The sequence below is a fragment of the Brachionichthys hirsutus genome, chromosome 6 (assembly GCF_040956055.1).
Source record: "Brachionichthys hirsutus isolate HB-005 chromosome 6, CSIRO-AGI_Bhir_v1, whole genome shotgun sequence".
Taxonomy (NCBI): Eukaryota; Metazoa; Chordata; class Actinopteri; order Lophiiformes; family Brachionichthyidae; genus Brachionichthys; species Brachionichthys hirsutus.
The window spans coordinates 13688373-13710137 of NC_090902.1; the positions used below are offsets into that span (position 1 = coordinate 13688373).

A 21765-nucleotide genomic window follows, 5' to 3' on the forward strand; every position below is an offset into this window, starting at 1 on the left:
TCAAAAATTAGCTGCTACATCCCAAGGGGGTTTACAGCCTTACAATAAAGATCATCGAAATATAAATGGCCATAAAATCCTAAGCAATTAAAAATTATATAATACATATAATTAGATTTATAATTATTAAATGTGTTTATCATCACTTTAACGAGGTAGCTGTTAAAGGTGGAGCCATTTTAATTCAGTTATATTGGCCTTTTGCTGCTCAATTAAATCTAGAATAAATAATCCAGATGTTTTTGAATGATTGTTAATTTGCATTGATAATTTAAATCTACAAAGAATTACAAGGCTGAGAGACAAATCTTGTACTGTAGTGTAAAAAAACCCGCAATTTGTGTCTTAAAATGAGATCAGTGAAGAATAAAACCGCTTTAATTAAATAATGCTTCAATAAACTGAACCTGCTTAAATGCACGTTGCCATATTCCATCTCTGACATGAAGTGATCCCCTCCCTGATCAACAATGAACACTAAAATCAAGGTAAAGAGGAATATATAATGCACATCTCACTGTAAGCATGAAGATCCAATGAGGCTGCAATGCAAACACTGTCACAAGCCTGCAGCTCCTGCCGTGCACCTCTTATGGATGCAAAGTGTGTGTGTGGGTGCGTTTTCATATCTGTGAGGAATAGATTTAAGTGCTGCAGTTAGTAAAATGAAGTGAAAGACATTAGGGCATTTACTGTGCAACACACCGTGTGTGTGTGTGTGTGTGTGTGCTGCATCGTTACTTTAGCCGTGCAAAAACGTTGCATATAAAGCGATTTAGTTAACTCGGTGTTGACTGTTTTTCTACCTGGGAGGAAAAAGTGGAACAATGAGAACATGCAGAATATCAAACAGACCTCCACCCTATTACCCCCCCCCGCCCCCCCAGGCACACACACAATGGTAATGGTCATGGCCTTTGTTTAGATCCAGGGAAATATGAAGAATCACTAATTAATGCAGAGGTGGAAAAGCAGAGAATAAAAAGCCTAAAAATAAAAATGTATCCAGCAGATCAGGCCAAGAGCGTTGAACCTTGTTGCAGCCTCAATGTCTGAGCGAGGAATTGTCCTTGAATTCTTGTTTTCCAAAAGTAACTTCCGTCTGTTGTAAATCATATCAATGAAAATAAATCTGCAGGGTAGTCGACATGTGTTGGCAAATAGCCCCTCAGAAATCCTTGCCGGTTTCACTGTCCTGTAATTATCAGTATATATATATATATATATATATATATAATTTTTTACATGCAACCTGTCCAAACCAAATAAATACAGAGACTGTAGGGTTAGATATTTTTCTGCTTTCATGTCAAATACTTCACGAGGGGGTCGACACCATACTCGTGAGTGTTGAGTATCAGGGGACAGATGGGTGGCGACAGGTGGCTCCTCTCAGTCGAAGGCATTGAGATCATTTATTGATCACCTTTACAGTTCACTAACAAACCATACTGTCCTCCTTCACTGTAAAAAAAAGGCATGTTTAGATTTGACGGGGTGATTTGCCTGCTTCTCGCTGTGATTTCCAGATATTCATTCATGTTGCTGACAAGATTGCAACTGCCCCTTCATGTTTTGTCCTCTTAAATACATTGTTGGGGTTTTCATTGTTTTTTTTTTTCTTACTCTACCTCTTGCAATTTTAGTTAAATATTCCTACTATATTACATAACTTCTCAGAATATTAGACCACAAGCTAACGACGTGACAAACACAACAAACATTCATTTGTGACATCGGAGTTGTTCATTGAATTGAAATTCGTAGAAAAAAAAAATCTTGGTGATATTTTCAGCAAATCCCTTCATAAAAAGCCGAAATCCCTTTGAAGATAAAAGCTGCTGGCGCGTCTCCCAACTTCAGACAGCTGTTAACGCGAGTGTCTTTGGAAAAGGAGGAGGAGGAGGGGGATCTTCATGTGACACAGGACTGGATTAAACAGACGGGGAAAGGGCTGCAAGCAAAACAAAACTGAGCATAAAGGCTGAACGGCGTTTCATGCAGTGCTGCCGAGGAGATTCTGCAAGGATGGAAGTGAAGGATCATCCTGATCTTATTAGAGACGCGTTTGCATTTCAGAGCCTCGAGTCATTTCATTCTCATGAGACAGACGCGCAGATGTGATGTTTACTGTGATCACTGACGAGACGTGTTCACGTTATAGATGACTGAATCTGTTCAACCAATTGTTGCTGATACTGGTCGCAGATAAAGTCTCACTGTGGGCTTCAGAATAAAAGCATTAGACTAAAGGCATTACGCGCCAGCCTGTAGGGCTCCCACTAATACTAAAAGGTCCGTTTGCACTTCAGAAGATGAATCGGTTGCTGTATTTATGCCGTTCATACGTCGATATACGAAACTGCAGCCATTAGGTGGCAAATTTAGCATCAAGCCCTGCGCCGTCATTACGCGAAGCAAAGCGCCGTCTAATCTAACACTAGATTAGAGGACATCTCCAGTGTTCCTCCGGTAACAAACCGGTTTTGGCAAACATAAAAATGGCCTCACTAGTAAATGGAGTGTCATTAAAAGCGTCCAGGAGAGTTACCTGCTGCCCCCGCGGAGAGGAATGAGGTGAAAACGGGCATTTCAAGGGTGAATGGGAAGATTTTTCAGCAAAGCTGTTTAATGTCAGCAGCCAGCATTCATTCTTTTGTTATGGGCGGGCTTCTATATAATCAGAGCTTTGCCACACACACACACACACACACACACACACACCTGTGTTCCATTGCTTTTGCGTGCCTTATTTTGTAAAAGTCGCTTTTTTTGAACTTGACAAAAGTCATGAATAAGTCATGAATAAAACATGGCATCTCACTCTTACTGCTGTAATATATATATATATATTGATGTGCTCGCTGTTCTTGTGTGCGTTTATATGCTGCCATGCTGAAACACATATTTCAATGCAACAAGCATGACACAAATAGAGGCAAATGAAAAAGCCTTTACATCCAATCCTGTTGCACAACAAACCCATTTGAATCAAGTCAAACTATCTGAGGCGCTCACACCCGCATACAGACAGCATATGTATTTTGGCTGATCATACCTTGGGCAGTACTCTGTGTATACTCAAAGTTTTACAAAATGCCAACAGGCAGAGCAGCAGCACTCCCACAACTCCGGGCGATCTGCACTGTGCAGATGTGTCCGACAAATTAGACACGATGATCCGAAATGCAAAAAAAGAGCCATAAATTCATCACCAAATCAATTTATGATGCAGAATAACTTCCCCCGACAGTAAATCAAGCGCACCCTCCCTGCTATTACCCTTCCATGATCAGGGCGGGCAGCTGGAGGGTGTGCTGAATTACGGCGTTAATAGAGGGGGATGCAGCCTGGCACAGCAGGCAGCGTATGTCGACTTGGACAGATCCATCGATTAATTTAGCTATCAATCTAACTAACAAGCAGAGAGAGAGCAAGAGAGAGAGAGAGAGAGAGAGAGAGAGAGAGAGAGAGACATCCACGCGTGAACATTAGCACATTCACATCCGTGCATGTGAGAAGATGCGTGCAAGAATGCACGTCTTCACACAAAAGGAGATTAATGGGATGCTAATTCTGCTTGTGCAAACATTTTCTACCAATGACACAAATTAATCATGTTTCTATAAATGTCATTCCTGCGATTCCTGATGAGAACAGCGGAAGTCGAGTTGTGCAGGCATTAAGAGCCCCGCCTCACAGCTAACAGAGCGGACGCCTCCTCTTTGGCTACGTTCACACTGCACGGCTTAATGGTAAATGGACTGCACTTATATAGCGCTTTTCCACCGCTTTGCGGTGCTCAAAGCCAGTGGCGTCGTTAGGCCTATTTTAGGGGGGCTTCAGCCCCCCTAAAATATTCTTAAGCCCCCCTAAATAATTTTGGGTTGTTTTATAAAATAAAATTTTTTTTCTTTTTTTTTTTTGTTCAGTGACCAAAAAATGCCGACATATTCTATTAAAACCGCCAGAATATATGTTTAAAAACATGTAACCTGTCATTATTTACTTAAATCTGATCATTAGTCTCCCCTCACTTCATGACGAAACGTAGAGAACCCGTTCCACCTGTTCCTATAGAGAATGCCCACATCACTGAAAATCCAGTCCACGTTTTCCCTGTGACCGCTAATTGTCGGTCCCTGCAGCGTGTTTGACGCACACAGAGCATAATAGAAGAGCTTTAGGAGAAGAACGTGAACGGATGGATGAAGAATGGATATAAGAATGTTTTTCAAGAAAGTAAGTTTATCACTGCTGGCAGTAACATTTAGTTAGTGTGTGACACTTAAGGGCAAACGCACAGATGCATTAGCCATGGAGCTGTATGGGATAACCACAGCCCTGTGCCACGCCCACAGTCTCCCTGAATCAGGTGCAGAGACCTGCAGAACCTGGAGGAACCTGCAGAACCTGGAGGAACCTGCAGGTTCACGCACTGAATGGAACTCAGACACAGTGAGAAGAGAGTTACTTTTCCCTTGCGTGGATAGGATGGCTGGCGAGCTTGAGTTCAGATTCTGCAGTAGATGCAGAGCTACTAAAAGGCATCCAGCATGCAGGCCTAAATGTGAGAACCTCTTGAGTATCACAACTTAATGAACTCTCAAAACACTCCAGCCTGAAAACAGAGGAGGTTCTGGTGGCCTGAAAACAGAGGCTGGACGTTCTCCCAAAGATATATTGTCTGTGCACAACCTCCTTGATTCAGACATGCTCCCCTCTCTGAAGGTTCTACCCAAGTTGCCCTAACGGTGCCCGTAAGCAGCTGCTCATGTGAACGGTCCTTTAGAGTACTGCGGCGGTTGCATTCCTGGCTGCGTCAAACAACGAGCCAGAAAAGACTTCACAGTCTTGCAGTCATTGAAATAGACGAGCTTCAGAATCACAACAGAGTGATCGACTCTTAGAAACAGACGCGTTCTTTGATGCTTCCATCCATCAAGTAGCTTGTAATTGTAGCCATTTTGTTTCTTGTTAATGCTGTAAACATCCTGTTACTGTCTAAAACTGTTTGTTGTTGTACTGTATTGAAAAACAGACAGAAATAATAATAATGTATAATTTATCAGTCCTTGTTAGCCGTTTGAGGTTTTGTGCTGGTACGCTACATTTGCTCACATCCTGTGCATCTCCTGGGGGCTAAGCCCCCCCTGTCCTTAAAACCTAGTGACGCCCCTGCTCAAAGCGCTTTACATTAGGCCTCGCATTCACCCATTCACACACCAGTGGGCGACTGCTGCCATGCAAGGTGCGGCCAGACCCACTGGGAGCAATTTGGGGTTCAGTGTCTTGCCCAAGGACACTTCGACATGCAATCAAAGCTGGGATTCGAACCACCGACCTTCTGATCACTGGACAACCCACTCTACCAACTGAGCCACAGTGGCTCAATCTGTTTTTGTGAAATCCGATGTTCGTTCACATTTCCATTCATTACATCGAATGCGATTTGGATGTGATCTCCTGTGTGAACGTCATACGACCCGAAAGTGTCCTGCGTGCGCAGAAGAGGACGCCACGGCGTCACACGTCGATGCGCGGTGTTTGCAGAAGCAAATATGGAAGGTTACAATGGAGCATATGCGGCGATCTTAAAACTACATTTACAACTTAACGTTTTTAAGAAGAAGATTTTAAAAGCTGGAGAGCCAGGTTTTTATCCAAAAAAAAAATCAGATCCGTGTCAGATTGTCATGACAGGATCGGATGCAGGTCGCATGGGGGCAAAAAAATACAAATCTGATTTGGGTGACTTCGGGCTGCGGTGTGAACGTAGCCTAAGTTTTTCAACCTTCACCTGCTCACATCTGCAGACTGGGTCGATGCTCCTCCGTGCTCGTGCTGCAGGTTGATTTCTGCCCCTGCACAGCTGCGGAGGCATCGTTAAACTGAACGAGACGCACCTGTTACACATCTCACCTAATCAGCTCCTGCATTTCTGGACCCGCCTCTCTGTCATCCCATATTCCATAGTTCTAGCTTTAATACCTGAGGAAACAGATCCTGATGAAATCGGGGTACATTTTCACAACAAAGCGATTTTGTTTTCTGACCCTTTCAATAAAATCTCTCTCCACAAAGGAGGTTCTGTTTTTGCTGGCCTTTACTAAGACAGTGTGGAATTAGCAGTGGGCCAGAAGAAACTGCCATTACCGAAAGTGATGCTTTTTGTGAATAACTTCTAAACTAATAATGACACCAATGTGAATCCAAGGTTTGTTTTCATGGTGAAGGAATTTAAAAAGATCGATTAAATAAACGTTATTATTGTTGGAAATCACAATATAGGGAGACTGAGCTGCTTTAGGAGTTGGTAAAATATTTTTGAGGACAACTGTAGACTTTAGAATCAGATCATTGTAATATTGTCTGATGGATTTATTTGCTGTTTCTCCAGGACATGAATGAGTGAGCGTGTGAAGGGCAAAAAATCTAGGGGGGTGTAACTTGGTTTACGCATCACGAAACCAGCATGTTTCGTATGGAGTCACCTGGCCAAGGTGAATGTGTGTCACTAGGTGCGTTTACATGGACACATGTAATCAGATTAAAATCCTGATCGGAATTAAAATGCTTCATGTACACACCCAAATCGGATTAGTCTGAACCAATCAAACTCAATCCGATCACAATTCTATCCCGATGGAGAGGGGTGGTTTACACCGATTTGTGATCCGATGAGGGCGCATGAAAACACTTATTCCGAAGTATCGGTACAAGCCGCCCTTACTGCGCATGTCTGTGACGTCGGCTACACGCGCTGCTGCTATTCCCGGAAGCTAGTGTAAGCCGAGCGAGCGAAAGACACGGTGAGCGGGAGGTATAATTGCTCGGTGTCTGCAACAAACACGTCGCTGGGTGTCCTACGATGTGTTATGCATGAACACACAAGTCCTAATCGGATCAATATTTTTAGGGTCCATGAACACAGTGCATCCGATCACAATTTTACTCTGAACTCTGATCGAATTAAAGACATTTTGTCCATGTAAACGCACCTAATGTGTGTGTTATTATTATTATTATTATTATTATTATTATTTACCCAAGGCCTGGCTTTTTCAGGATCTGCCTTTCATTTAGTGTATAACTAATTCACGAGACGTACGTTCGTGCGCTCTTCCAATGCCAGGCCGAGAAATTTGTGTTAATATTAGTGTATTTAAATGTCAAGTTAAATGTTAAAGAGCAATTCAACGGACACTAAGATTATTTTTAATTCAATTAGATTACTTTCTGGAGTCGATACATTTCACAGAATCATTTAGCATCATTTCCTCTGAATATTTATCAACATTCATGGACCTGCAACCCTGTGGGTTTTGTCTTAGTAGGAGCACACACACACACACACGTACGTACAAGGCATCAGCAATCCTTTAAGGCTCGGATTACATCGGCTTTTAAACACCGGTTGAGGTAAAAGCATCAACCACACGAGTACTAGAAAATGTAGAGTACTACTGGTAGACAATAACACATCGGATAATTGCAAGTTGAGTGTTACTACTACTCTAAGGGGTTAAAACGTGCTCACGATGCTTTCATGAGGGAGCATTCAGATCAGCGTCTTCCACACGACGTGGGCGATGGATGCTCCACAGAGCAGCAACCAGCAGACCGGCCCGACTGTCCTCCTCGTCCCTCTTCTCTGTCTCGACACGTTACGCCACAACGCTACCAAATCAGATCAGATTTCAGAGCGAGTGAAAAGCATGTCCTACTTTCTGTTTTTTAAAAGGCTGGCAAGGGCAGCCGGCATTGGCTCAAGTTGGCCCACGCTGCGCTGGTGTGGCGCCGACTCAGCGGCTGCCAAGTCATGGAGGCCTGCCAAAACAACTTCAAATGAGCGCTCTCTCATTCTCTGCTACTATTTTTCTGTCTCCTCCTCTCTTATTCACCCTCTTACTGACACCTCTCTGTCGCTTTCTACCTTCCATACGTCCCTTCCTGCTAATCTGATGAGGAGGAGGGATAAATATTTGGCATGCGCGAGCAAACATCAGTGTCACAATTATGTGTGCGTCCCATAGAGAAGTGGGTTCATCCTCTGATGTGGAGTGGGACAGGTGGCTCAGTTTACTGGAAAGACCTCGGAGGAATAGCTGCTGAGACGGAGAGGAAGAGACGGGGACACACTGCTGGCGCGAAAAACACAAGCAATGACAATTCATCCTTTTTTTTAAAATTTGATTTCATGAAGAATCACAAATTGAGAAACCCCTTCGAGAGTTATCAGATTGGACAATGCAGCCTTATTTTGTCCAGTCAACCAGCAACTCCTCATGGAATCCGGCAAACGTACAACAATGTGTGAACTAAACCGACTAGAGTCCTATAGCTTAATGGTTTACATTTACTGCCCTTCAGCTAAGACATGCTTTTAGTTTTGTTTGTAGAATTAAATCTTGTAATTGTGACACACAGTATGATGCAAGCGTGAGTTTTACCATCCCGTCAAATCATCCTGAACTTATCCAGGTAGGTTATTTGTATTTTATTTTTTGCAACAGCATGACATCCTGTACTTTATGGAGAGAAATGTGTTTATTTTTATGCAATCAAACAAAAAAATTGATCTGCAACCAAAAATTATGATGTTGATAGATAATAATCTTGTTTTGCAAATTATTATTTTTTATTGCAAATCCATTACTTTTGGTTGCACATTTTTTGGGGTAGAAAATCAATGTTTTCGGTTGATTGCATAAAAAGAAACACATTTCTCTCCATAGTGCTTTGCCTGGTGATAATTGTGACCAGGCAGTTCAACTGTGGGTTATTATCCAATTTGCATCTTAATCAGCAATAATATTTTTCACCTCAACATTATTGGAAAAATACATTAATGTTCTATGTGCATTGCATCAGTAGGACAGTCATCATTATTAAACCGCAGCATATGTTCAAAACAAGAGGGTTGCAGGTCAAGGCTGAGAACTGAGTCCCAAAATGACACTCATTTAAAAAGTATCAAAGTAAGCGAATGTCAGGAATCTTGATGCTGTTGGCCATATTCTAAAAGATTTACAGCGGAGAAACTTTGTGTGCCTGCCACAGAGTCTAAAGGTCACCTTGTGTACCTGGATACAAACCGTAAGCCAGGGAGTGCCTGAGCGTCTGTGTGTAAGCGAGGCAGTGGAAGTGTCCAAGTCAAACAGAGGAACTGTCCAAGTCAAGGGCGTTTTTGATGAATGTCATCACCCAAACAGGAGAATTTGAACGAATAATTTTAGTCTTGTGAGGACAGTCTTCTAATTTAACCAGAGCGAGAGAGAGACAGGCTGGCCAGTGTAACCAAACATCTCCCTGCCCACAAACAGCCACTGACCCCATAGAGCCAAGTGTTCTGTCAACAAGCAAGCAAAGGAAACAATCAGAGATTGCAGACCTCGCCTCCAATAGACTATTGGATCTTGTGAGACAGTAAACAGGGCTTCCGGATCAGAGGGGCCAAACCTGCTCTAGCTTGCTGCTCCGGAACGTACTACAAGACTCCTTCTGGACTCTTTTTCCCATCATGCCATTCGTGTCCCTCCCTCTTAAAGTGGCAGTTTACAGCAGAGGCACGATTCCAGATGTAAAAATAATTCTAGAATCTGGATCCAGATCCGGATCAACGCCATTCTCGGGGAGGACCGAGCCACGGACAGAACCGTGCTTGTGTAAAAATTTCAAGTCAATTGGTTTACTAGTTTTTGAGTTATGCGCTCGGACAGACAAACAGACAAACAGACAAACAGACAGACAAACGCACCCAATTGCAATGTCTTCGCTAACGCTTCGGCGAGGGTAACAACCCCACCCCTAATATATATATATAAGCTAATCACCTTGGGTGTATATAAGGTCTTGGCCGGTCACAGCTTGTGTTCCTCCCCTCTGACTTCATTATCCTGCAGAAAGAAAAGGTTCCCTTTTCCTCTCTTGTCTTTAATCTATTTCTTCGATTTCTCATCAGCATCCCTCTGTGTTTTTTTCTCTTTGCCGCACTTCCGCGTCCCTCCTGAAGTCTTTCTTCACCTTCTCTCATTTCCCCTCTCTTTCCCACCTGTCTGCTTTCTGCCCCTCGTGCACATCTCTCTTTCTCGGTACCTCGGGGTCTCCTGGGGAGGAACGTTTACTCCACAAACTTGAAATTTATGTCTGATATTGTCACCAAGTTGTCCACCTGCTCTAATCCCATACGAAACCCTTGAGTCATAGATACGATGTAAAGGCATTCAGAAAAACAACAACAAATCATTACAGTTGAAAAGGTTATTTATAGAGCTGTTACTACAAATAAGAGAATGGTTTTATTGAGTCATCACAGTTTACTGTTTTCTATAAAAGCTAGCAGAGGAGGCTACCAGCTGTTTTATTTCCTCCTATGTACTTAGTTAACTGTCTGCGTAGGGTTAGGCTTGCAACCAGCAACTGTTGAATGTACATGGCCCAAATTATGCTTTTTTTTTTTATTTATTAGCTTGCAGTAAAAAGGTGTTGCATGCTGACACTAAACCAAAAATCAACTCACTGACACTGAAGAGAAAAGAGAATTATGGTTGTGTTTTAGTCCCTATGGGGGGCGTGAAGGAAAGGCATTGAACGCCACATGCTGTCAGCATTCATGTCCGTATTGCAAACTTGAAGCACTTTATTTATACGTCCAGCAGTCACGGTTCAAGAATGTTCTTGCAGTTCTGGAGACACACATGTAACATTTTTAGCTGCTGCATACACCATTAATTTCACCAGCTATTCATGAATGGTGTGAGCAGTATGAGCTCTCATCACAATGTCGTTGTCAGGACAATCATCATCTCATTCAGTGCCATTGACGTTGAAATCTGCCTCTCTTCAACGGCCAATAACCCCAGAACAAAAAATGTTAGGAACACACTGATGAAAGAAGATACTTCAAACTTTCATTTTGCTGGTTTGGCGTTTGCATAGTCAGAGTAAAGAATATTCTGTGGAGCTTGGAAAGTCGGGATCAATGAGAAAAAACCGGGGCACTCAGTATATAGCTGAGTTGACAATGGCTGGTACTCAATGAGTTATGACCCTGCTTAAAGTGATCACTCTCTATAAACAATCTATTTTCCCTTGTCACATAGTTGATATGTAGCCAGTCTAAAATAATAACATCATAAATTGGAAGACGATGCTCCCATCTTTCATCCTGCCCACAAAGAGCCAATTTTGTGGACATATATTTAGATTTTTCTGTGAGGCTGAGAGATGATACAGGAAACTGGGAAAGCAAATGCCACCTGATGGTAAAGCAACCAATCCGAGCTTCTGACTGGGAACATGTTTAGTGATTCCGTGAGGAAAACGTGGTGCATCTGCGAAGGACAAGGACAGTTCTCCTTTCAGTGGGGAACCCGGACATATTCCATGCATGTGCTCAACAACCTCATGCATTAAAGGGGTGGAGTCTTCCCAGGTTCAACACAAAGCCCATCTCCCATTTCTCCCAGTAACAGGAATCTATTCAGGAAGCAGCAAGTAGATGACAGTTTGCTCAGCAATAAAAAACCGAGCCATATTTTTCACCTGCACTTACTATTTCAACAGAGAACAGCTCATCCCATCAAACACACGGGTATTTATGAGGGAAGGCGGCAATAATTTAAGACACTGAAGGATCTGTTCATTATACGCTATATATTTCCCACTGTAAACTAAAATCATCTAAAAGAGATATCTTGAGGATTATGATTAGCATGTAGCACTGAATCCTCTTAAATAAGCAGATTCTCAAAGAGGGGGAGTGTGAATATTACATGCGATTTGCTCACAGAGATGAAGTTAGGGACCAAAACAGGACAAACCTCTTCAATCAAGATAGTCTGGGTCCCTTATAGGTCCTGAAAAGGACCATTACTGGGCGTGAATAAAAATTTATTTTGCTTATGGCCATTACAATTTCTTTCATTCACAATTAAAATAATTTGAGATTTGGAGACTAAGCAGACAGTAAATGGCAGGACACCCTTACGTAGGTTTTTCATAATATAGGCCCTGTGAGGGTCATGTGGCTGCACTGGCTGATTGGCCTACGACTCACACCTGTTTTCTGCCTCTCATCCCAGACACCTGAGGCTGATTACGACCGGCCTTCATAAGCCCTGCTCCGCCCGCTGTTCCTAGTCGGACTATTTTTCATGGATCGCGTCCCTGCGTACAGAACGTCTTTCTGCCGCTCCTCATCCCTGGGATCTGCCTTTGTTAGAGTTTTGTATTTTGAGCCTGCTTATTTGGTTTGTTCTTTTGGCTGTGTCTTTTTGTTTAACAAGATATTTTCGTTGGGCTCCAGCCACCCCGTAACCCGTGCGCAGCTCCGGGATAGTGACTCGACTGATGAACATTCCAGTAAAGCTTGTAGTCACGTTTGTACTGTCTCCGTCCTCTGTTTCTTGGGGTCCTCTCGCACCAGTCCGTAACAGGCCCTTAAATAGCTGAATAAAAACATTTGGCAACCGAGATCTCCACGTGTCTCTATACACGGCGAGAGCTGATTGGATGGCTTTTTACACTTTCATGGATCGAAGCGTGTCGCCAACGGCTGATTGAATCGACTCTGCTCGGGGCTCTATTGTAAGCCCAGATAACTCCTCGGGTTCTTCTTCATTTTCCGAAACTTTTTCTTCTTGTGTTGGTAATTCCTTACTCATCTCCAACACGTCGTTGTCTTTCATGGGGGGGCAGCACATCCGCCTACCGGAGCCTCAATCTGGTCGTCGACACAACCCCCCCCCCCCTCGGAGCTCAGCCAGTCACACGCACGTAGTTACGGCTGCACTTTGAATGTCTTATAGGGGCCCTTGTAATAATTGACCGCTTCAGGCCACAGATTCTTTCAGCAATCGTTGATCGTTTCAGATCTCATCTCAAGAATTTCTCTATCCATCGATAAAATTTCCACAAAACACCGGGATTGATCGACACTGCCTTAATGGCAGGGTAAACAAACTGATCAGGCAATTCAGATTTTGTTCGAAATTCAGATCTCGCGAGATTTCGGTCAACTCGGATTGTCATTGGTTACGGTATTTATTTTGTGTGTTATTGCTGATAATACACAACAGATGTCGAATGGGACGAGAGACGGATGATGCTAAAGGTCATTCAAATCAAGCTGCATCGTGGTTGTGAAACACAACAGAAGGTAAAATATATTATCTCAACCCCCACAAAAAGACCACAATTGATCCGTTTCACCTCGACAACACAATCATGTGACGGACGAGAGCAAAGCTGAGTAAGATCTGAGCGTTGTTAACATGGACCGTTCTATCAAATGAATGAATCTGAAACTCTCCCACTTGGTTTCACTACAGCAGCAGTTCTTTTCTCACTTTGCCACTTTGCACAGTAGATGTGCTTGGCCTTGGCTATAGGTAAGAAAACCGACGCCACGTTAAAAGATTTTTGAGGACACAGCTAACACCCGAGGCTCACATTATACCACAAATAGGCTTTTCTGTCTCTCCTTATGACAGTTTGCGTCTGATGAGCCTCAGAGATCCAGGTTCTTGGCTAGCGGGGTGACACGGGGGGGGGGAGTTGGGGGGAGTCGATTGCTATGCTATGTGGTCGCCTGAAGAAGGGTGACAGTGACGAGCTCAGCGCTTTTCCTGAAAAGTTTTGATATTGTCAAACTCACTGCAAAAATAAGGTGGTGCACCGACAAACGAGTCTTCATGCAGCCCAGTTTGACTCTGAGTGGTTCCGTGCTGCCCCGGAAAAATAACACGACGTGGAAAAGTTTCCTCTTGTCTGTCTGTCTGTTCTCTCACTGGAGCCTGCTCCATCATTCCTTCCTATTCCGTTCCTTTTGCTCCCATTTCCCCAAGACCTACTCCCCCTACCCCCCCTACTTTCCCCTTTTAAACCTTCATATCTCCACCTGACTCTTCACCTCCAGCTCTTTCCCATCTACTGTGTCTCCAATTTTCTACATTGGCTTCTTGCTCCTTTTCCAGTGTCCTCCCCTTCTCCCTGTCCCATTCCTTCTTTATCCCTGTCTGCACTGAATTCTTTTTTTGCCTCCCCTGATCACCCTCCCCATCACCCTCCAGCCCTCTCCTCCCACCTCCTTTTCCTGCCAAAGCCTGACACCTATCCTCCTTAATAAGCTCCCTCTCCATCTATCTCCCTCCCCCTCCCCCCCCCCCCTCTCTCTCTCTCTCTCTCTCTTTCTTTTTCTCTCTCAGCATGACAACCTAATTAGGGCTTGGTGTCTGTCATTGTCTCTGGGTTTCTTATTAACACACACACACACACACACGCACAGCACCAATCCTGTAGCGAGTCACCAGCTGGCTCTTATTGTATTTCCAGCAAAGCAATAAAATATTTATGTATGTATTGCCTTGATGTGAAACATTGCTGTTGATACTACTACTATAAAAATCATTAGAATGAGGTCAGGAAAATTTCTAAAATGTTAACATTGAAAACTTCATTTAAGGCTTCAATAATCAGTTAAAAGTATACATCAACTCTGATTCACTTTTACTTTTCATGGTTGGTGTATGAAGATTCCAAGAACAATCTAGAACCTTTTGGTGATGATCCAGATCAACCATGTGGACGGTGTAAATCTAATTAGTAGGGGAATGAGCTGCTTGGAGGAGGTCTGTGCTCTTCTAGGATATGTACAGCAATACCTCGACATACGAGTGTTCCGAGACACGAGCAAACCTGCGAGCAAAATTTTGCTTTGAGACACGAGTAACTTCCAGATGCTGACGCTAAACGGCCGAGCGCTGCGAGCTCGTTCAGTTCAGGGATTCACCACCTTCCGTTCTCGTCTCCTGCGTGTCTCCCGTTTCCATTATTGACGTGATTCTGGCTGTATCTGTGAGTATTCCTTATACGTGACGGGTCCAAAGAAAGCGAGTGGTAAGAATGTCAGTGAGAAGAAAAGACGCATGATGATGACGATGGAGATGAAGCATGAAATTATCCATCAACATGACCGTAAGTCAGGCATGTCCAAAGTCCAGCCCCCGGGCCAAATGCAGCCCGTGTTCAAATTTCCTCCGGCCCAAAGCCTCTGTCATAAACGTATGAATAACAGTTACACAGACTTCTAGTTCTACGACACCCATTATCCCTCTGCAACACGTTTGTATCAAGCAGAATAATACTGCATCATCATACACTGTCTCAGCTGCTATTTATTTCAAAGGAGGGAAATAGACTGTGGAACAAGTGTCTTTACATCGAGTCAGCTCAGTCCCTTTATGAAGTTTGAGACACTTATGCAGAGACAGAAATAGCCCTGCTTTTTGATACTGCAGTTTGGGTGATGGAATGGACAATATCCAAGGAACTCCACGAACACTGCTGTGTATTTGGGCCCAAATGATTTCAATTTTAAAGTGAGAAAATTGTTCCCCTGTTTATTTAGAACTCATGAAGTTGTTGAGTAAAGCTGTGCATTCCGATTACCTTAGAACGCAAGTGTAGAATCCATTGTCTTCTAATTCAGCTGATCTGAACCAGATGGAATCGTCTTCTTTACTCAGCCTGTGGCCGGAGAAGATGATCGGCTCCTGAAGGACACAAAAAAGACGGTGTTTAATATACAAATAAATAGACAATACAAACTCTTTCTGTCTCTCAGTCTGCAGGTCCTTCTGTCCGTGGTGCTGCAGAACCTGGACCTGTGGCCCTGATGTCCCTATCGCTAGCATTAGCATTTATAGTGCAGCGCTTTAGTCAGTATCTTGTTCAGCAGCCTATATGCTCTCTCTCTACCTCTATATATAAATATATATATAGCCAGTCAGACGGATGGCCGTCCACCAGGTTCTGTCCAAGGTTTCTGCCTGTTAAAAGGGAAGTTTTTCCTTGCCTCTATTGCTCTTGTGGGTCAATTTGGGTTCTGTCTTTCCCTGCTAATCCTGTAAAGTGAGATGACTTTCTGTTGTGATCTGGCGCTATAGAAACAAAATTGAATTGAAACAGATTCTGTGCTTCAACAACCTCCAGGGACGGCCAAAGCCTCGAGACTCTGTTTCTCTGGGGGATGTTGAGTGACTATCACACATCCCTGATCCAACAACACGCTGCATCCTCCTGGACTTGGGGGGGAGGGTCAGAGCCTCTAATCCACTAGTACCAGTATAGATTTCACCGTCCACATCTAGTCCAGTTGTTCCATCACTGGTGCTTGATTTCCTGATGTTCCTGTCAGCAACATCTATTTCAACTGCCCCCCCTTTCTGCTAGTAAACCCAAGCTGCGTGTCCTGGCTCTTCAGTCTGGAACCGGATGTCCCACAGAATCTTAGGCCTGTTGTCCTTGAACGCTTTCTGTAATACTTCTAATGGTGAGGTGGATCTTCTAATCCGTAAACAGCACAATCCTTCCTAGCAACCTGTACAGTTTCTCACTGTTCACCACTTCCTCTATCTGCTGCTGATACAACTCATAGAGGGGCTTGAGAGACATATTACCTCCTCATCCTACGTTGTACATATTATGTATCTTTAATTTATTGTTATTTTGCATCTGTGGAGTAATTTATTTTTATTTTATTGTTATTTTGCATCAATTGAGTAATTTAATATTAGTTCTATTTGTATTGTTAAATGTCGATGATTTATGTACGAAGGACTTTCAACGGAAACAAGACCTCAAGGGCTTTTTTGAAATGCTCCTCTTAGACAGGATGTTTGCCTGTACTTGTACTGTAATACATGCTACTGTTTGACTGTACTTGTACTCTAACATTCTATCGAATAAATATATTCATCATATTCATCCTCGGGGGGCATCTTCCGGATGCATTAAGCATATTACTCTAAATCCTCCTCTTATTAAACCATTTGCTTTCACTAAAACCTACATTAAAATTAAAATGTAAAGTTTCAACATATTGTCAATAAACTGCTCCAATCATGCTACTTTCAGTCAACATATCAGGATGTGTGGGGTGTACAGATGTATGACTTAGAGACGGTGGCTCTGAGGAAAAGACAGGAGGCGGAGCTAGAAATGGAGGAGATGAAGATGCTGCGGTTCTCCTTGGGAGTGACCAGGTTGGACAGGATTAGAAATGAGACAATAAGAGGGACAGTGAAGGTTAGTTTGGGAGGACATACTTTGATGGTTTGGACATGTCCAGAGGAGAGATGGGGACTATATCGGTAGAAGGATGCTGAGGATGGAGCTGCAGGGAACAGGGCTAGAGGACGACCCAGGAGAAGAGACATGGACGTAGTGAGGGAGGACAGGAGAGTGGCTGGCGTTGGGGAGGACGATGCAAAGGACAGGACTAGAGGACGACCCAGGAGAAGATACATGGACGTAGTGAGGGAGGACATGAGAGTGGCTGGTGTTGGGGAGGACGATGAAAAGGACAGGGTGAAGTGGAGAACGTTGATTTGCTGTGGCAACCCCTCAGGGGACAAGCCAAAGGTACAGTAGTAGCGTAGGGTGTACAGGAACCAGAACAGGTGTACTCTATTTCTATAGCTTTATTCATAGGGTATCTGAATTTATACCTCATTATCAGCAATCTTTCCTTTCTCTTCTCTTCCTTTTAGGTTGTTTGCAGCTTCAAACAAACACTTTTTTCTGGGTCAGAATAAACTCAAGGTTCACCCATGGTTTTTTGTTGCTGTGATTGCCCTTTACAGTTAAAGACTTCTCTTTAGTCATTATTCAACGCAGCCCTACCTCTGCGTCTCCTTTGTTCTTGTACCAAATGAGGCGCAGCTTGGCGTTGGTGGCCATGGTGTAATTGGTTCTGATGTAGCTGTAGAACAAGGCACATTTCACCCGGACAGGCTCGCCGGCCAGAACGTGGTACTCCTTCAGATCCACCGACCAGTCTATGCATCCATCCACTGAGGAGAGAACAAAGAGGGACCGGAATCAGGAGAGTATAGCGAGATACTTTAATGACTTGCTTTAAAGGTCGTTTAAAGATTGTTTGTGGATGTGTGTGGATTCAATGTGGAAAGGGTCATGTCTTAACTCGGTGATGTTTGAGTTTGGCATGGTCGATATCGATAGATCTCAAAAGCCTTTGGTGAAGTTTGCAAGAAAATGTTACTATCAAATCAAGCTGCAAGGAAGTTGCTGCCACCGCTGTGATCTGGACTTCAAAAGGATTGACTGGATCTTTTGATCCATGTCATTGCCGAATGAACAAAGGTAAATCACAGGGAAGGTGGCGTCACTCTGAGCTGATCCGAGTCTCACAGATCATCACACGTGTTCCAATCGTTCATTCGTCAAACCACAAACAAACCATCGAAATGAATTCTCGGACTAAATTTGAGTCAAATAAAATTGCAATAAAGAGACCCAAATGTGAGCAAATGCAAGAGCCAGAGAGGGAAAACTCAACCTTTCATTAAAAAACACACTTTTATAAGACTGATTTCAAACATAAACAGAGTCTTTCTAAAACATCCTTGACAGGAGTGATGAAAATGAGATGAGAGACCCAGAGAGAGAGCGAGAGAGAGAGAGAGAGAGAGAGAGAGAGAGACTCTGAGTGACAGACAGGTTGTTTTATGTGGGTTCTTTTGATAATATTGTTATTCACATTCAAGGCAAGTCTATTTTTGAAGAAGCATGTGTGTCTGTGTAATAAAAATATTATATAGTAGCAGTAAAGAGTTTGGACTCGATTTCTAATATGAACGCAGAATATATATGAATCTCATTCATATATATTCACTATTCCGTCCAACTATTCTGCTACCGGTCACACAAAGTCCACCAAGTGGAGGCAAGAGTAAATGAAAGCACATCAGACAATGGCTGCTAACTGAGCATAATGTGGCCACAAGGCATGACCCTTCAAATCATCTTGGACTTTTCCTCCCAGAACTCACAGTGTGCGTTTGAGCATGTATCGGAATGTTGGTCTTCTTAAGCGTGTGTGTGTGTGCGTGTGTGCGTGTGATTGTCACACCTTGAGTGCTTTTCCCTGCACTAACTTCTCCCGTCTTCCAGATCCTCCTTCTGCAATCAGCTAATATTCCGGTCGCCTGTACTCCGAGGCTCACCTGCAGCTAATCTGTCATCAGCATGGACTCTACATAGACTCTACAGAGACTCTACATAGACTCTACAGAGACTCTACAGAGACCCTACAGAGACCCTACAGAGACTCTACATAGACTCTACAGAGACCCTACAGAGACTCTACAGAGACTCTACAGAGACTCTACATAGACTCTACAGAGACTCTACAGAGACTCTACATAGACTCTACAGAGACCCTACAGAGACTCTACATAGACTCTACTCTATAGAGACTCAACATAGACTCTACAGAGACTCTACAGAGACTCTACATAGACTCTACAGAGACTCTACATAGACCCTACAGAGACTCTACAGAGACTCTACAGAGACTCTACAGAGACTCTACATAGACTCTACAGAGACTCTACATAGACTCTACAGAGACCCTACAGAGACTCTACAGAGACCCTACAGAGACTCTACAGAGACTCTACATAGACTCTACATAGACTCTACAGAGACTCTACTCTATAGAGACTCAACATAGACTCTAGAGACTCTACAGAGACTCTACATAGACTCTACAGAGACTCTACATAGACTCTACATAGACTCTACTCTATAGAGACTCTACAGAGACTCTACAGAGACTCTACATAGACTCTACTCTATAGAGACTCTACATAGACCCTACAGAGACTCTACAGAGACTCTACAGAGACTCTACAGAGACTCTACATAGACTCTACAGAGACTCTACAGAGACTCTACATAGACTCTACAGAGACCCTACAGAGACTCTACAGAGACTCTACAGAGACCCTACAGAGACTGTACAGAGACTCTAAAGAGACTCTACAGAGACTCTACATAGACTCTACTCTATAGAGACTCTACATAGACTCTACAGAGACTCTACATAGACTTAGCTCAGACACCACACCCTCGCCAGCTTGCTACGGCTCCGTTCCTTCATTCCAGCACTCTAAATCCTGATCCTGATTCATGTGTACCTGCCCTGCCTGTTGCTGTCTGCCCGTCTGTTCTGATTACCTGGCTTGTGAACTCTGCCTCATTTCTGGAGCTGTCTCATTGCCTGGATTGGTCTTGATTTGTCTGCTGTTTTAGACTAATGACCCGGTTTTGGAGCTCAGTTATAAATAAAGCTCAGTTATTGGATTTCCCTTCTACTGTTGGGCGTTTGGGTTCTTACTCACCTTGGTCCGTGACAATTCTTGTGTTTTTCTACATTTGTCTGCACCTCAACGCTGGAACCCAAAAAGTAAATCAAAAATCTTTTTGTGTGAAGACACGGCTGAAGTCGAGGCTGAGACGTGGACGTTACTTTGGAGTAAGAACCCGAGACTTCGTCGCGTCTGTGTCTGCTCGTGTACGTGTGTGTGTTGTAGGTGTTGATATGTGTGTCAGCTCATTAATTTACAACCACAAAGTAAGGCTGGTCTATCCATTCTCCATTCATACACACACACACACGCACATTCACACATAAATACATTCACATTAATAGAAAAGTATATTAGTTTGGTCTCCTGGATGAATGCAATTGGTGCATTTGACAATATTTACACAGGTCACGCACACACACGCATACACACACACACACCTAACTGGTAAAACAATGACGTAATTTTGTGATACTTGAATATCACTGAAACATTATTATTATCTGCAGTCATACATACATGTTCAGTTTTATGTTACGTGGCAATAAATGTTGTCAGAACGTTTTTTTATTGTACTGAATTATTTTGATTTGACAGTCAGGTATTGATTACATGCAGATACAATGAGGCTACTTAAATATATAAATCACACTAAATAGTTAAACATTATGATCTTCTGGACCTTTGCTTCAAGAACATTTCTCTAACTGTACCTCTTTAAATTTTAGTTGAATACCCCTGAGCTAGAGCATCTAAGCTCCGTTAAATGTCTTTATTTAAGAGCTGGTGAGCTCATAATAGTAGACCGTTGGTACTTTAAAGTACTTGAATGCATCCATCCATCCCCCTCTGTGACATCACAGGGGGAGATATTTCTGCCAGACGCGTTTCAGTAGGTGATCACAGAACGACACAGGATTCACTTGATGGTTTATTTCTCTGTTTTTCGGGTTGATAATGACCCAGAAACATGGGAGTGAGTTTCCCATAATGTGTCTCCTTAAAGATAAAGCTGCGTTACACCAGTCAAACCCGCTGCCTGTTGCATGCATCGTGATGCTGCCATCAGTGTGTGTTTGCCTGAAATGAATCTATGGTACATAATGAAAACATCCGTTTTATAATCTGACCTGGAGGACTGAGAATTCGTCGTTTATGTGGCGTTCAGCAGATTTAGTTCAGGAATTTCACTCAAACAAAAAAAGCCCTTCAGCGTCCCCAGCCTGTCTGCACTTCTCCCACAATCCCCTGCAATGCCACCACAGCTGCTGCCAGAATAATAGCTTGACCTGACTCCCCACACACACACACGTACACACACATTCACACAAACACAAGCTCACATCCATGCAAGTGCACACGAGTAATGACCCCAGCATTCGCACAAAATAAACAAATAAAAGAGGGGGAGAGACGCCGGTGAGGTGAGACTATCACCCCTGCAGGGGGATTTACATCAACACGGGAGGGAAAGAATGGAGAGAAGAGAAACGAGATGAAAATGAGAGGTAGAGTACAAAGCAGCTCAGTTCTCATGTTCAATAGAAATATATAGCCAAAGTCAAGATGAGACATACGCCTGCTCTCT

At 43.2% G+C, this 21765-nt stretch overlaps 1 protein-coding gene across 1 annotated transcript in view; it reads right to left on the minus strand.

Moving 5' to 3' along the window:
- Nucleotides 1-21765, minus strand: part of il1rapl2 (interleukin 1 receptor accessory protein-like 2) — a 237001-nt gene that overhangs the window by 78604 nt on the left and 136632 nt on the right. The window contains exons 2-3 of the mRNA XM_068740307.1: nt 17689-17858; nt 15454-15557 (exon numbers count right to left, since the gene is read on the minus strand). Of these exons, the coding sequence (XP_068596408.1) occupies nt 15454-15557; nt 17689-17858 (274 nt within the window). The remainder of the gene's footprint in view (nt 1-15453; nt 15558-17688; nt 17859-21765) is intronic.